The sequence below is a fragment of the Perognathus longimembris genome, chromosome 1 (genome assembly GCF_023159225.1).
Source record: "Perognathus longimembris pacificus isolate PPM17 chromosome 1, ASM2315922v1, whole genome shotgun sequence".
NCBI classification, from domain to species: Eukaryota; Metazoa; Chordata; class Mammalia; order Rodentia; family Heteromyidae; genus Perognathus; species Perognathus longimembris.
The window spans coordinates 110,948,899-110,965,472 of record NC_063161.1 but is presented as its reverse complement, the minus strand read 5'-3'; the positions used below and the strand labels follow the sequence as shown (position 1 = coordinate 110,965,472).

Sequence of the window (16,574 nt, the reverse complement as noted above, 5' to 3'; positions counted from 1 at the left end):
CACCATAAAAGAAAACCAGGGCCACTGTCTATTGTTTAAGTTTGTGTATGGAAAAAGGGGTGTGGGAAATACTAGGTCTGTATAGGTGAGAATTAGTATTTTGTCATGGAGCAATGAAGTCAGAGATGGAAGGTGAGTATGAAACAATGGGTATTTTGGAAAATGAGAGTGTCACAAACAAAACTGGACACTTAAAAGTTTTGAGCATACAGATAACATGGTATATTTGCAGCATAATTATTTTGAAATGCAGCAGAATAGTAGTTTTCATTCAGATGTTTAAAAAAGGACTAGGATTTGAAAAAAAATTCAACTGGTAAATATATTTTCATAGATTTAATGTCTTTACCCTGTCTTCCTTTTTATCCTTTCCATTGACCTCTCTTCCCCTTTCTCTTCCTTTCCACCAATGTACATGTCAAACCTTCCCAACTTCAGTAATGATGACTATACTGAGGCAGAATCTTCTACATTCAAATTGGGGGCATGCTTTATTTGCCATCTCAAAGAATTTAGAGTTGAACCCTAAATAAAATTAATGATTCTATGCACACTTAATAATTATATGCACTGAAATAAGTTGCTGAGGTGTCTTAAGAAGGAAGCAGTAGTAAGTACATGTCAAGAATCTTAATGAGTAGCTAAGAATGTGGCTTAGTGGTAGAGTTCTTGCCTAGAACACTTGAAGCCCTGGGTTCAATTCCTCAAGATCATATAAACAGAAAAAACAAAACAAAACCCAGAAGTAGCACTGTGTCTCAAGTAGTGGATGCTAGCCTTGAGCAAAAGAAGCTTAGGGACAGTGCCCAAACCCTGAGTTCAAGCCCCAGGAATAGCGAAAGGAAAATAAAAGAATCTTAATGATTTATTTGTCTTTTCCTACAGAGAAAAAGTTGAAAGTATACACAAACGAATGTTTAGTCTTCTCTACTATAGTTAAAACTTATGTAATTGGTGTGGGCATTTTGTGTCACTGAGTTTTTGTCTGGTGACCAGATATTGTAATTATCTCCTTTATCCCTGATTTCTGTCTAACTTTAGAAAAACTTCCCTACGCTTTATATTCCAAGTGAACTTTCTCACTAGAAAAAAGGATTGGTATATTAGAGCATAGCATACTTATCAATCCACTTAGAAAATAAGCACTGTAAATTTTAAGTTAACTGGGTATAAGGAATGTGCACCCCATTATTGTGTAGGGCTTTCAGAATTATATAGTGGGACAGCACATGCTATTCATTGGCTCCCCATGGACACTGGCTTGTATTGATAGTTTCTTGTGGCCCTCAAATGATATTATAAATAGCCAAGTGTCCCTTGGCAGATGAAAGGTTCCTCACCCCTAATAGAAATTTCAAAATCTGCAATGAATTCGGATGTGCTATGCTGTCCATAAGGAACATTTGAAATTTTTTGCTAATTTGGCATATTGAAAATATCATAACCTCGCAATTTGATTAAAATTCTGTGGATCTTTCTTTAACTCAGGATGTCTTAGGGAGTCTTCTTTCTACCTTCTCTCCTTTTCTCTAATCCAAGATATCTGTATTACTCTAAATCTTCTTATCAACATATAAGAGTAAGGATCACTCCTTGCAGGACTATTGGAAAACATTGTGTAAAGAATCTATAAAGCATTTAGTCTAGTGCATGGAACTCACCAAAGAGTAGTTATTTCTTTATTTCATTTTGAAGTATACTGCCCCTTAAATCAAATTTTAAGGCTGAAGGATTATTTGGGGAGTACTATTTGAAAGGAAATACCATAAATAATTCAAAAACCATCTGTTTGACTTTTAAAATCTATCTGGCTATGGATCTCAAGAGGTGAGTCTATTTGGATCCCATATGATAGGTTAGATGTACCCAGAATCCCTGGTTTTCATAGACTATTTGCTAGGAAAACCACCCCAACCTGCATTTCTGCACTGATTCTGCCCTTTCCCAGGGAGGATTCAAATTATATATCACCAGAGGGACCTCTTTCTTCCATCATGTGTTCTCTCCTCCTGTCTCAGGCATATCATCTTTCCTACACTCCTACCCAGTCAAAATCAAGTTGATTATCACAGAAAAAGCTGCATCCCAACAAACTGCCTCCTCCTCCATGTTTAGGTTGGTGGCAATAGAAGGTCTTCTGGCCAAATGTCAGACTGCTCCTTTAAAATCACCAGTATCTTGACTGCTGGGCTGTGTGATTTCTACTGGTCTTATCACAGAAGTCCTGCTCCAGAGCTATCCTCGCGAACTTTTATCCTGACACCTTCAGAGAAGGAAAGGCCAGTATCAGGCTCCATGAGCCTCCTCATAAATACTACAGCACCTTTAAAAAAATTTATTGGGGCTGGGAATATGGCCTAGTGATAGAGTGCCTGCCTCGCATACATGAAGCCCCGGGTTCAATTCCTAAGCACCCCATATATAGAAAAAACCAGAAGTGTTGCTGTGACTCAAGTGATAGAGTGCTAGCATTGAGCAAAATGAAGCCAGGAACAGTGTTCAGGCCCTGAGTTCAAGCCCCATAACTGTCATAAATAGATAAATAATTGTCATTATAAAGGTCATGTATACAGGGGATATGTTTATATAACTGAGGTAAAGAGTACATTTCTTTCTGGACAGTATTACCCCTTCTCTTGCTCTCTCCTAGTTTTTCTTTCCCATCCCCATACACAAGTTGTATAGTTCATTTTCCATGTAGTTTCTAGGGAGTAACACTGCTGCATTTGTTTGCCCTTTGTCCCTTCATTTCTGTACATGCATTATCCTCCCAAATACAGATAAACCGAGAGGACAAAAAGAAAAGAAAACAAAAATAACAGTGAAGAGAAAAAAAATCCTTTTTTTTTTTTCCTGTTTCCTGGAGTCCATTGCGATAATTGTTTTACATGATCAGAAGCTCATAGGCATATTGTGCTTTTGTGTTCCTCTCCTAAGAATATCATCCTTTGGTCTTCCGAATGTGAATTCTCAGAGTCCTGTATAATTGATCTCATCTCAGAGTATTTTAGATGTAGCTTCTGTTACATGAGAGAAAACGTGCTGATTGTCTCTGTACTTGCCTCTCACTAAACCTGATTTCTTCTAGGTCCATCCATTTCTCTGTTCCTCTGAGAAGTCTTTCCTTAGCTCCTTTGCCCATTTATTTATTGGTTTATTAGCTTTGGGAGGAATTACTTTTTTGAGCCTCTCCTGTATTTTGGATATTAGGACTTTGTCAGATGTATTGCTAGTAAATTTCTTCTTCCAATCTGTTGGCTGCCTTTCTGCTTTAGTCACTATGTCCTTTGACTACAGCACCTTTTTGTGGAGGAAGCAGAATACTAAAGGCAGAACTCACTACCTGTAAGTTCTTATTGAATATTTCCTGGCTCTCTTCTTTGGTATCAGTTAACAGCATTACTAGCCTCTTTCAAGATTTAAAGTACATTGTTATGACAACTATCCCTCTCCAAACAAAACTCTCTATTTAAGGAAAAAATAATCAGGTAAAAGAAACAAAGCCAATTAGTTACATGCTGCTAGTTTTGCTCCCTATGCAACACATTTTCTTGATGTCCACAGAAGCAGCTTATTAATTAGAATTAAGTTAGACAAATGGCACCCTCCTTTCTTCTCTTTGTTGCCTGTGATCTCTTGTGTGATTCTATTTTAAGTAATTCTCAGTTGGTCCATCAAATATGACTTATCTTCTTTGTCTTCAAGAATTTCTCCTAAGTTTGTTCTTCTATGAATATTAGTAGTATTCTTTGATGGTTTTGTCCCATGAATGTCTAGCTTTACTTCACATATTATATAAAAGAGATGGTTTTGTTTTCACAGAGCATTATATTAAGGGTCTCCAAAGATAATTTTCTGATTTTTGTCGATTTCCTCCCTTAAATTTGATCACCAAAAGGGCACACCTTATTGTCAGAGACCTTAGCAATTTGAAACACCATATAACATCAAACAATTCCAGCCATTACATGCAGAGCTTCAAAGAAACTTTAAGGGACAATCTATTGCTGCTTAAAAATAAGCAAACCAGATGGCAGCTTGTTGCCTCTCTGGAACTGTGTAGAGTGTATAATGTGTATTCCTGAAGCTACTGTCTGCCCTGTGTATGCATTCTGAGAATGCAGTCTCTGTAAACAGCCAGTGTGTATGGCAGACACATCCTACAATATCAGCCATGCCTGTTTTCTGACTCACACATTTAGAAAGTAGACTTTTTGGGTTGAACAGTAATTTGACCTCTGCAGTGCCTGATGTTAGTTTAATAAAAGATCATCCTTGTCACTTGTAAAAACCAGCTTGAGCAGGAAGACTCAATTACTACTTATGAAGTATTTCATCATTATGTCATAGTCATATCAACACCATCCAATATCAATTAATTGCTACGTTACTTATTATTTAGATCCCTCACAATCTTTTTCTAATCAGATGGCATGATCAATAACTGCATAATATTCATCAGCATTTTATATAGTTATTTCTGAGTCTTCAAAATATAAAATGGAAACTTAAGTGGAATGAATTTTAGAATCACCTCAAAGAGATAGAGACATTAAAGTTTCCATCTCCTAGTCTTTTAGCCTTACTGATCTTAAAGTCTACATTTTTTAAGTAAATCTCTTTTGAAATCTTCTATGAATTTTGAGACTTTTTGGTTCATATCCTATTTTACAAGTTGTAGAGTTGAGTTTTAAGTAAGTCAGCCAACAATATCTGGGTTAGAAAGTAATTTACCATTCTTTCCCACTTCTCTTTCTTGCCATACCTTCTAATTCAGGGCTATATTTCTTGCCTCTTTAAAATTTCCTTGGATTTCTCTTAAATGTCACTAATTTAGTAGCTCAGCAGTGGCAGCTCTGCTTTCTGGCTGTATTCTGATAGCAGCATCAAAGCAAAGAGCTAAAGTTCTACTCACTTTGATTGATGAGCTCATTTTGTTACAGAGGACAAATTGGATTTTTTTTATACTGGTAATAAAAATTAATGTGTGATGTTGCTTTTCGGATGTTATTGGATCTCTGCCTTAATACAGATTTCAGCCATAAAAGCATTTAACAGATAACTTGACCAGAATGTTACCTCCTTCCCCTTTGAACTACCCTCAAAAGTAAAAGGTTCTTTTCCAGTTTTGTAATCTCCAGTAGGTATTTGCATGAGCTTTTGGGGTGGAGAGAACAGTGGCTTCAGCATAATAGCACAATAGTCTGTATTTCAATTTTCCCTCTAATTGTGATTTTTTTTTTTGTCATTACAGCACCTCCTAGGTTTACACGAACTCCTGTTGATCAAACGGGGGTCTCTGGCGGAGTCGCTTCTTTCATTTGCCAAGCTACAGGAGACCCACGACCTAAAATTGTCTGGAACAAAAAGGGAAAGAAAGTCAGCAATCAGAGATTTGAGGTATTAGGTCCATTGTTCTGTTTCTCTGGGGGAAGCATGTATCTGCTCTATCTTTTCATTTGAATGTTACTTGTTTGCTTTACTAGACTAGGTGGTCTAAAAACCCAAGATATAGCAGTTTTTCTGCTGCATGTAGTAAAAACTGTAACTCCCAATGGCATTTTAAAACAGAGGACTTAGGGGTTGAAATGGATGCCCCTTTTGTCTATAATTAGACCAGGGGGGTCTCAAAAAAATGTTCTAGAGTTTGGGGCTGTGGCTCAGTGGGAGATTGTTACCTGCCTTGCACATGGCCCTGGATTCAATTTCCCAAACTTCATGAAGAGGGTAAAGTGATCAGAAATACATCTGTCAGTTTCAATATGAGACTAATTTCCCTTACAAATGCAAGATGGAACTCTACATCCTCTAGAGGTCTCATGAAATTGGTCTCTTCCAGAAGCTTCCTATCTTACTGGCTCTTACTGAGTGACCTGGTTATTTCTGAAGCAATCTGTGTGAGGAGTGATGCTGGTCAACTGGTTTAGTCTTATACAGCGATCTACCTATATAGATGAGAATAGAGTCAGTTTATTCAAATCCTGTGGCTTAGAGTGAAGCAGTAGTGTTTTCCTAGAAGGAAACTTAAATTCTGTCACCAAGAGAAGAGGAATAGGTGCTGACAGGCAAATGCCTACTGTGCCTCCTACCATTGGTCAGCATCAGTGCAAATGTAAATGAGAAATTTTCTACTGTGTCTTAGTGTGAAGTGCTACATTGTAAGAAGCATAAACAGACAGGTTGATATTTCAGGTGAATCTGTTTGAGTTAATTTTTTTTTCTTAAGAAAGCTCAGTATATTGAAGTTGGTGAGATAAGTTCAGATTTCATTTTCTGAGCATTTGAGGAAGGTTATGATGTGAAGGTTTGCCCATTTTGAGGAGAAGAAGTAGGAGAGTTACAAAAACTACAGTGAAACTAGTCAGCATCTCACCTATGATTTAGGACTTGGTGACAGTAGTTTGCTTTTTTAGAGAACATCAAGATCGCTTAAATTATGGCAAAGTTATAAAAATTCACTTCATTTTTACCTGATTTTCTAATCTACTTTATGACCAATTCTCAATTTTGGAAATGGAAAGTCATTTTCAGTTAAAAGACGTAGAGCAACTATAAAATCCAAAATAAATTTTGCTTACCTTTTTTTCTACAGATTTTTCTATAAAGTATGATGTGGGTCAAATTCATAAATGATATAATTACAATCACACCTTTGAAATCACAAAATATGAATTTAATAAATTCACAGGTGATGAACTTTACATTCTTTTCCTTGAAAATTTGATTCATAGTATCATTTAAGTACAAAAGCATGGTTTAAAAATTTTAAGTTTAAAATAGGAAATGCATTTCCTGCACCCTGTGCAAAATATAGCAGATGTGTATGCACGTGTGAGTGCGTATGTGTGTAGTGTGTACATATGTGTAGATATGCTTTGGGGCAAAAAAGAGTACTTCTTGATGCTCTTCATGTTGGCAGTGGCATCTTAACAAAATGTTGTTAAAATAAATGATCAAAATAAACATCTCATTACATAATTCCTAATAATAATCATCTAAACAAATTCATTGGAAATTATTACTTTTACACAAAGCACTTAATGTCAAATAAAAACAAGTCTGTGATGAAAATCCTTAAGAATTTGTGATAGTGGGTTTACATACCCATTATTGTTATACAGTGGATTCATATATCTACAAAGTCTAAAAGAGCAATAGATGAGGCTGCTTTTTCCAATGTAGTAAATATGAAATCCTGCTACACATTAAGTATTCACATTGGAAAACATAACACCAGCTTGTGATATGTGCTATTTTAATTGTTAGATAGTTACAAAGAAGGTATCATTATAGGAAACACTTTTAAAAATTAAACATACAGTGACATTTAACAATAAATTAATCAAAACTTATATAGATAATCAAATGCTTATATATCTCACTATGTTAACCACAATATGCTTACACAGTTTCAAAAAATATGGGATAGTAAACATATTCTTGTCACTGTAAAACTTTTGCTCCCTTAGGTTCATGGTTGATCCATGTTAATGTGTGAGCTTAATAGAGTTGAAGATAAAGTATGTTGCTTTCAGGCATCTTTGTGTACTTAGAATGAAAATGAAATTTGCATAGAAATAAAGTGTATGTATTTTTAGATATTCATTTTCTTCCTTCTATATCAATGCACATATAGATTCTCTCTCTCTCTCTCTCTCATCCATCTACCCACTCACCCACCTAACCACTCACTCACTCACACACACACACACACACACACACACACACACAGAATCTGGAATTATCACATAAATGTGTTTACAAGATACTCTGACTTTATTTACAATGTGGGCACATAGTATTTTTCATAAGAAAAATTAAAGAAAATAAGAAATCCCAGCATTTCAGTGAGCTGCTAATGGCACACAACAAACTTATAGAAAAACATGTATACATGTGTGTATACATACACACACGCATACACACACACACACATACATACCAAAATGAGCAGCTTATTTCGTTAAAGCAGTACTGGAATCAATTGGCAGTGGCTAGGATTACTAGAGTTGTTGAACTTTTTTTCAGTAGAGTTCATGATTGGAGTGAACTCGGGCCCAGTGTTGAGGACATTAATTTTATGCCTGGGGAAGCAAACCTGTATTTTACAGCAAGAATGCCCCAAAAATGCAGAAAATGCTAAGCTAGAACAAATACTAGAATGATTAATGACAAAATTAATGCACGCCATCAGGCTTTTGGGTTGTGAAAGCTGTCTCGTTGGCTGCCTAAGTACTAGATTTATGCAGTTCCTCTTCATGCTCTGCTCATCAACTCTGTGCAGGATGAGACACTTTGAACTAGCAGAACTGTTTGTTGGTGTAGTCTTTAATGCTTCACCTTATGATCCAAATACTAAATAGATCCACATGAGCATAAACACTGTCAGAGAAAGAATAATTTGAACAAATTAGCTATCATAACTGCAAGGTTTCTTGCAAAATTAATAGACTTCAGTAATTTTAGTTCTTCATACTGGAATATCTTCATGAGTAAATCACAGATGGGTTTCCAGTAAAGACTGGAAATCCACAGCTTACCATTGTAGTAGTTCTATATCTTTCTTCTTTGTTTAGAAGATCTATTAAATGTGACCCAGTAATCTACTCACTAATATATCAAAATTCGATTTTGAAATGTTGAGTTTACTCAGAGCCTAGTGGCTGGCACACCTCTGAAATGAAAGGTTTAGTTGAGAGGTGGGCAACTGTAACAACACCTGTGACAGCTATTGTTTCCTCTAATAGGTAATAGAGTTTGACGATGGATCTGGATCAGTTCTCAGAATACAGCCTTTGCGGACTCCTCGGGATGAGGCCATTTATGAATGTGTGGCCTCAAACAATGTGGGAGAGATAAGTGTGTCCACCAGACTCACAGTTTTACGTGGTAAGTGCTCACAAGCAAGGTTGTTTCTTGTGCTATGGTTGTACTTGTACAGCTCAGGTGTTCTTCTACAGAACCAATAGCAAGACTAGCTTTGTGATGATGCTTCAGTGAAAATGAATTTATACAGTATTGTTATTAGGATCAAACTTTAATCAGACACTGAAAGTCTTCTCTTGTTTGGGGCTTAAAGGAAATCTAATCATGGGGGAGAACAGGGAAAGCAAAATGAAAGAAGCAATGATTTCAGATGCCAAATTCTCTTTAGATTTTTGGTTAGAGCCTTTTAGAAGGAAACACGGTGTGCTTTTATTTGTTAACATTACTTGTACATTTTTTTTCATACTTTCTTCAGCAGCTGCGTTTCAAAAACTTCAGAAGCTAAAACTGGTGTTTATAAAATTAAGAGATATCTTGATGTAAAATGAATTATTCACAGGCCATTGATCAAAACCAAGAATAAGAAAGATATCCTTCTTGTTTGTTTTAGAAATAGTCCTTTTCTTTCTTTTATCTTTTTTGGTACCTATATCTATCTATACAATTAAAATAAGATAGCAAATCCCCTTCTAGATCTCCTTGTTGATACAATTAGACCAAAGCATGGGATGACAAGCAGTGTTTACTCCTCAGAATTCCTTTAACATGACAGTAATAGAGCTTAAAGGCTGATAGTCATCTGTTGTAGATCTCTCTTTCAGTCTTTGTGTAGAGATAAGAACATTGCCAGACTGCCTACTTAGCAGTTAACATTTCTCTACTAATATGTTAACATTTCTGTGACTTTGTCTCTTTCATTCTCTCCTCTTTTGCATGATGTAGTATGTTTCTGAATTTTGAAGAGATTTTTCTGAAGTTTAGGATTTTAGAAAATATCGGAAAATAAATTAAAATGCACATTTAAGTTATTAAACAAGAAGGATAAATTTCCAGGTGCTAAAAACAAGGAGAGAATCACCTGAGAGGAGAAAATCACAATATTCTGACCCAGGACGATAACTGAAAGGGCTGTAGATTTAGCGGTGCAGTTGTAGCTTCCAGGGTGATGACATATACGAAGAATAAACTGACAGTAGAAGAAGCCGTATCAGTTTTCTGCATATATCTATATGTAGATATATGTGCATATATGATATATATGTGTGTGTTTATATGATCTATCATATACATAATATATATTATTTAAGGTATGTATAATAGGTATCACATATATGTTTTTTTTAAATGATTAAAAACTGTAGTTATTTTTTCATGTATCCACATGACACAAAGCCAACTCACTTGTTAAACTTTCCAAATTTTAATATCCACTGATTTTCCTTGTGTAGAATTTGGTAGGAAGTGTATTAGAAAGGTACAATAAAGTGAAATTTGTCATAAACTTTTTGGTTTATCTCATTGTCTATTGCCTTTGAATTTCTTCAAAGGAAATAATAGCAGGCATTTGCTTGACTTAATCTTTATGCATTTTGATGAACACATTAACAAAAACTTGGCAGAAAAATATCATTTTACTTAGAAATTCACAAGGATTTATGTGTTCCTGTCTCCCAGCTGGCTGGAGTTTCCTCATTTTGTCTGCTTTTATACAGCTAGTCTCCACATAGAACCAACACATTTAAAAATTTTAATGTGATCTTGACTTTCTATGTGAATATCTGTCATATATAAGTGTGTTTGAGTGAAATTCACGATTCAGGCAAAGTAGTTAACCCTTCCTATATCTTTTAAAGACTCTATTTAGTAGTTGTGGATCTGCATCATGAGTAAAATTCAAAGATAATTTTGGATAATGGAAAGTAATCTAAACATGACCTTAAAATAGAGTAATCTTAGTTCATTCTCTTTGAATAAAAGAAATTACCATAAATTATCTCTGTTACCATGAGTCACCTCTGTGTTTAAAAATCTCAATATGTTGATAATTCTACAAATAATAGACTTTAAAAACTATTTTAGTGACAATGACATTCATAGATATCAGCTATCATATCCATAAAATAATTCCATGAGAAAGAAGACAATGCAATAGCTTATGTACTGTGCTTCATGGGCATTTTACGTTTGCAAATCATGTTGGCAGACACTCAAGTATTCAGTTCCTCAGTAGATGGAGACCACTTTACACTTTCCATCCAGTAGCCCTTACCAGATGCCCATTTTTGCCTCCATGGGTCATTTATTTTCTCCCTACATTGCTGACAAATGCCAAAAATGTGCCAACTGTCATGATGGGTTTTGTCTAAGCAGGCTGGATGGAGATCACTCATTTATTTCACACAGGCTGCTGGACAGCCTAATTAATTGGAAATTCAAACATCTGACCTGTGTGGCTAATGCAGAAGACATGGAAATAAGATCCTGACCACCCATGCACATTGAAAGGAACATTTCAGGGAAAACTTTCTCTCAGTAGCTTATTTCAAATTACCATAGCTTTCAAAACCTACTTTCATACGGAAGGATAAGCATAAGCTCATAACTTAAATGTGCCCTAAAATGCGATATAGTATTTGGGGAATTATCCATCTACCCTATAGAATGTGGTTCATGGAGGATGAAGTGGTAGAAGAGAGGGTTGAAGGTTGTCCGGCAGGTCATTTTTAGTTTTTTGTTTTTGTTTTTTTTTTGGCCAGTCCTGGGCCTTGGACTCAGGGCCTGAGCACTGTCCCTGGCTTCCTTTTTGCTCAAGGCTAGCACTCTGGCACTTGAGCCACAGCGCCACTTCTGGCCGTTTTCTGTATATGTGGTGCTGGGGAATTGAACCCAGGGCCTCATGTATATGAGACAAGCTCTCTTGCCACTAGGCCATATCCCCAGCCCCTCATTTTTAGTTTTTCCCTTATCTTGACTATGGAAACACAAGCAAGTGTTATAAATCTTTAATTGGTTAGCACTTGTAGAGGCTGAGCATATTTGTCACATGCATATATTTCTTGTACAGCAGAAGGAGAAGTAAAGGCTGCAGGTCTTAGTGGGCCCTATATCACAGTAGAATGCTGATAAGAACAGTAGATTAAATATTAGGTTACAGCAGGGACATGCAAAAAAACAGGGCAACATTTTTAAGAGGGATTTTTACCCCCAATAAAATGGATTTTTACCCAGATTCATAGTTTATTGGCCACAATTTCTTTCCATATGAAGATTTGGGTATGAGAATATGTAATACAAGTTTACATGATGGTAATTATAGTAGAAATGTTCTCTCTGATATGTTTTATCAGCTTCTGGTCACACCAAATGAAAAATCACTATTGGCAAAGCTTTCTTCCTATTGAAAGTGGAGGGGTACTTCCTCTTGGAGCCAGAGGAAAGGCATCAAGAATCATGTTGGTTTTTTTTCTTCTTCTTTGTCTTGGTTATGTAATTTCTCTTGAATAAGAGAAAATTATACTAAAAGAAAAAAAAGAATCAACTTTGTTCTTTTAGTCTCTGACTAAATGTCATGTTTTTTTGAACTTATTTTTACAAGTTTGTGTTTTAGGGCAATAATCAGAAAATACATACTTCACTCTCATTCAATCCAGCTTGGAGGTAGATCCTTTTTAAAGCTTACTGAGTTATTTTCAGAAATTTTTATTTCAATTGCTTGATTTCCTTGTTGTCTCATTTATTTATTATTATTTTCCTTTTTTTTAAACCTCATTTGCATTGAGAGGAGGTCTCACTTGGTGGTTAGAACAGTAAGATCACCTCTCTTCAGAGACATACTTACTTCAGGAAGTCAGGGCTTGCAAGATGGAGGAAGAAGAATAAGAAAAAAAAGGCTCCTGAAGGTGACTGTTACTGAGATGGTAAAACACATAGCGAGCAGTTGGATGAGACAGAAGAGACACTGCACCGGGAAATAGAGAGAAATGTTTGCATAATATGTCTGTTTCAAAAAACTGTAAGCTATTAGAGCAGTTGTTAAAAAAAAAATAAAGGAAACCACACAACTTTTACAATCTTTCAGGGAGATGGCAGTCAACTGTCTCTGCTGTTGTGCAGTACCCTCTGATCAGAATTAGCATGTTCATTACAGTCTCATTTTATTAATGCCTCTTTTTGAAGACTAACACAGTTGTCCCTGCTGTGAAAATGGTACTTTGCCGTTGATGTTGTAAAGTGGTCTCGGCTGGGGATCCAGGCTCGGAACATTAAAGAACAAAGCACAGCTGCTTGACTGTCACACAAAAGGATTTTTATGAAAGACTGAAACAAAAGGAAGGGTGGCCAACACAGAGCAAACTTGCTGACAATTAGGGTACAGAGTGAAGATGAATTGAAAATACTTATCAAGTATCTGAGTCCTTGGAATAAAAGGATACCAAAATGAAAACACATGCCTGTGCAATCCTGTCTTGCCATGTTGGAAAGAAACTTATGGGTTTTGGAACTTGGATATTAGGACTTCAGTGTGACTCCTCTGTACCTATCAGTGTTATGAAGTCAGGAGCCACGTAGACAGTAGTCCACGGAAGATCCTAGCAAACGCATATTCAAACTAATAACACTTGGGGGAAAACTTATGTGTGAGGAGAACCTGTGCTTGCTTTTCTTTGGCATCTATCGTCTGAGGACATTATGAGGGCACTATATGCTTCTCCATGGAACCATATCACTTGTGTTAAAGCACTGAGAACAAGTATTAAAATTGCTCAGAGAGAATGTATGCACTTGTAAATCATTGTCCTTGAGTAAAAGCAGACTAACTTTTGATCTCTTACGAAATGTTATTTATAAAGATTTTGAAGTGAATATAAATCCATCTCAGTGTTTGCAATTGATTGCCTTAATGGAACCATAAAAATGTGGAACCAGAAAAGGACTTGTTGTTTCCCTAGCCATAACTTTCATATTTTAAGAAATGGTTTATTCTTATGCATACAGCTAGAAAATTTTCAGTTTTTTTCCACATTGGAAATGGGCTCTGCTATATTATTTGTGACAGTATATTTTATTCCCTTGGACATTTGCTTCTGATGTGTATGATGTTTAATGATAAAACAGTATTCTTCCAACTAGCATTCCACAGCCAATCATGCTATAAAAGATAACAGTACTTACAAGGTATGGGGAAAATATTAAGTGGATGATAGGTCATAGGAAGGAAGAAACATGAAGGTTTGGTGGTGTTCTATCAGACAAAACTAGTATCAGATTATATTAGAAATAAGCTTCATGAACAAGATTACACGTATGAAATAAATGTGGATAAAAGAAGTGGGAAAGGGGGAGGAGGGTGGGGGAAATGAGGGACGAGGTAACAAACAGTACAAGAAATGTATCCAATGCCTAATGTATGAAACTGTAACCTCTCTGTAAGTCAGTTTGATAATTAAATATATATATATATATATATATATATATATATATATATATGTGGTAGATGTGCATGGTATTCCAGTCAAGGTCTCCAAAAGGAAGAAGAAAAAAAGGATTTGTTATATGTTATTGGTTCACAGAATTAGTCTGGCAAGCCCTATGGTCTACTGGGTGAATTGGCAAGCTGAGTACCCAAGAAAGTCTGTATTCTAGTCTGAAGTCTTGCTGAGTCAAGTTGATGAAAAGAAATATTTCCTGTTGGTGGAGAAAGCAGAAAAGTGCCCCCAGTTTGACATAGAGGCAGATAGGAAGAATCCTTACCCTGAAAATGTTTAGGGTTTTTTTTTTCTATTACTACCCATAATAGGAAGGACAATTTGTTATATTTTTGACTGAGTTATATGTTAATCATATTCCAAAACACCTCCACAATCACAATCATATTTGTCTGAACAAACAACTGGGCACTCTGTGGCCCAAGTAAGTTAATACATAATATAAACCTATTTGAGTTGTGATACTGGAGTGTAAGTAAAAGAACAACATAAATGGCTAAAGAGATTGGATTATTCAGTGGGTTGAATTCACATGGACCCTCTCTGTGAGCTGTTTGCAAAGGAATTTATATTACTTAAAGTCATATATCAAATGATTTGCAGTTGTTGATGCATAGTTTATGTTTATACTTTAAAACTGGATATTTATTTGGCCTGATAACTTTTTTTTTTTTTTTTTTTGGCCAGACCTGGGGCTTGGACTCCGGGCCTGAGCACTGTCCCTGGCTTCTGTTCCCGCTCAAGGCTAGCACTCTGCCACTTGAGCCACAGCGCCGCTTCTGGCCGTTTTCTGTATATGTGGTGCTGGGGAATCGAACCTAGGGCCTCGTGTATCCGAGGCAGGCACTCTTGCCACTAGGCTATATCCCCAGCCCCTGGCCTGATAACTTTTAAACAATGTTTGAAACTTCATTGTCTTGGCTCTCAAAATTAGTCTTATTTTAAGCTACTAATTATGATGCGGTTTAAGAAATTGTGCACACATAATTTATGGGGATTGGGACCACTGATATACCAAGTGCTCCATTTAGGACTTAATTATCAAAGTTCTAATTGCCTATCTCCTTAGAAGAGTAAATAACTTATTGTACCCTAGTAAAAAACATTATTGGGAATTGATGCCATATGAGACACGGCAATGATGACTCACATTCTTATATTGGTAATATATTTTATTAAAGGTAGCAAGAACATTTTGACAGTAGCTTACCTGTTATATTCCAAAAAAGAACATGTATATTAATTTATAGATCAAAAACACTGTAACACTGAACATTACCTTTAATCATTAAATTTTACATATAAATACATATTATTCTTGCACTTTAATGTAGAGAATGCATTTTCTAGCTGATTTGCTTATATGTGTACTATATGCTTGATGATATCTGTGTTTGTTTTAATTTAATAGTGTGGATTTTCCAGGAAGTGCTCCTGCGTTGTTTTTTTTAAACTCACAGAAACAGCTACTGGAAAGAATAAAATTGCATGGCATATATGATATCAGCAAGTTGATAATAGCATTTCTGTGATTAAAAATAAACTATTATTGTAAAGGTGATGATGTACAGAAGGGTTACATTTATATCAGTCAGGTAATGAGTACATTTATTTTTGGAAGTGTTCCCTTCCCTCATTTTCTCCCACTTCCCTCCCCCGACACTCTCCTCTTCCCTAGAGTTGTAAAGGACATTTCCAACATAGTTAGGGAGTATCACGGTTGCATTGGCTTACCATTTGTCCTACCATTTCTGTGATTCTCTTTCCCATCCTGAAATCAGCTTATTTATAAGACAAGGGATACAGAAATAAAAACAGTGACAACAGATAATAATCCAAAGGAAAAAGAAAAAATTGCAAACAATTAAAAAACCCTCTTGCTTCCATTTTCTGGAGTTCATTTTGTTGAGCACCATTTTATATGGTCATATACACATTGTTATTGACCCATTGTGATCCTCTGCTAAGAATATTATAGACATATTCTAGTTATTACAAATGAGAGAAACCATAGAACCCATGTTTCTTTAACTCTGGCTTACTTTACTTAATATAAGAAGAGTAAGGCTGAAATCAGGAAAGCAACTCCTTTTGTAATATCCTCAAAAAATAATAAAATAAAATATACCTAGGAATTAACTTAACCAAAGATGTGAAGGACCACTTCTATGATGAAAACTTAAAAACAAAAAAAGGAAATCAAAGCAGATTTAAGGAAGTGGAAAAAAAAAAAAAAAACTCTCGTGTTCCTGGATTTGGAGGATTAACATCATGAAAGTGGCAATATGGCCCAAAGCTATCTACAAATTCAATGCAATATCC

At 35.7% G+C, this 16,574-nt stretch overlaps 1 protein-coding gene across 20 annotated transcripts in view; it reads left to right on the top strand.

The window, feature by feature from the left end:
* Ptprd (protein tyrosine phosphatase receptor type D) overlaps nt 1-16,574 on the top strand; it is a 482,247-nt gene that overhangs the window by 200,217 nt on the left and 265,456 nt on the right. For 11 of the 20 annotated variants that reach the window (XM_048348714.1, XM_048348129.1, XM_048347870.1 and 8 more), the window contains exons 3-4: nt 5,255-5,400; nt 8,748-8,889. In XM_048348714.1, coding sequence (XP_048204671.1) covers nt 5,255-5,400; nt 8,748-8,889 — 288 coding nt within the window. Of the gene's footprint in view, nt 1-5,254; nt 5,404-8,747; nt 8,890-16,574 lie in introns of all 20 variants that reach the window. The other 9 variants (XM_048348343.1, XM_048348034.1, XM_048347792.1 and 6 more) reach the window with 1 other exon arrangement.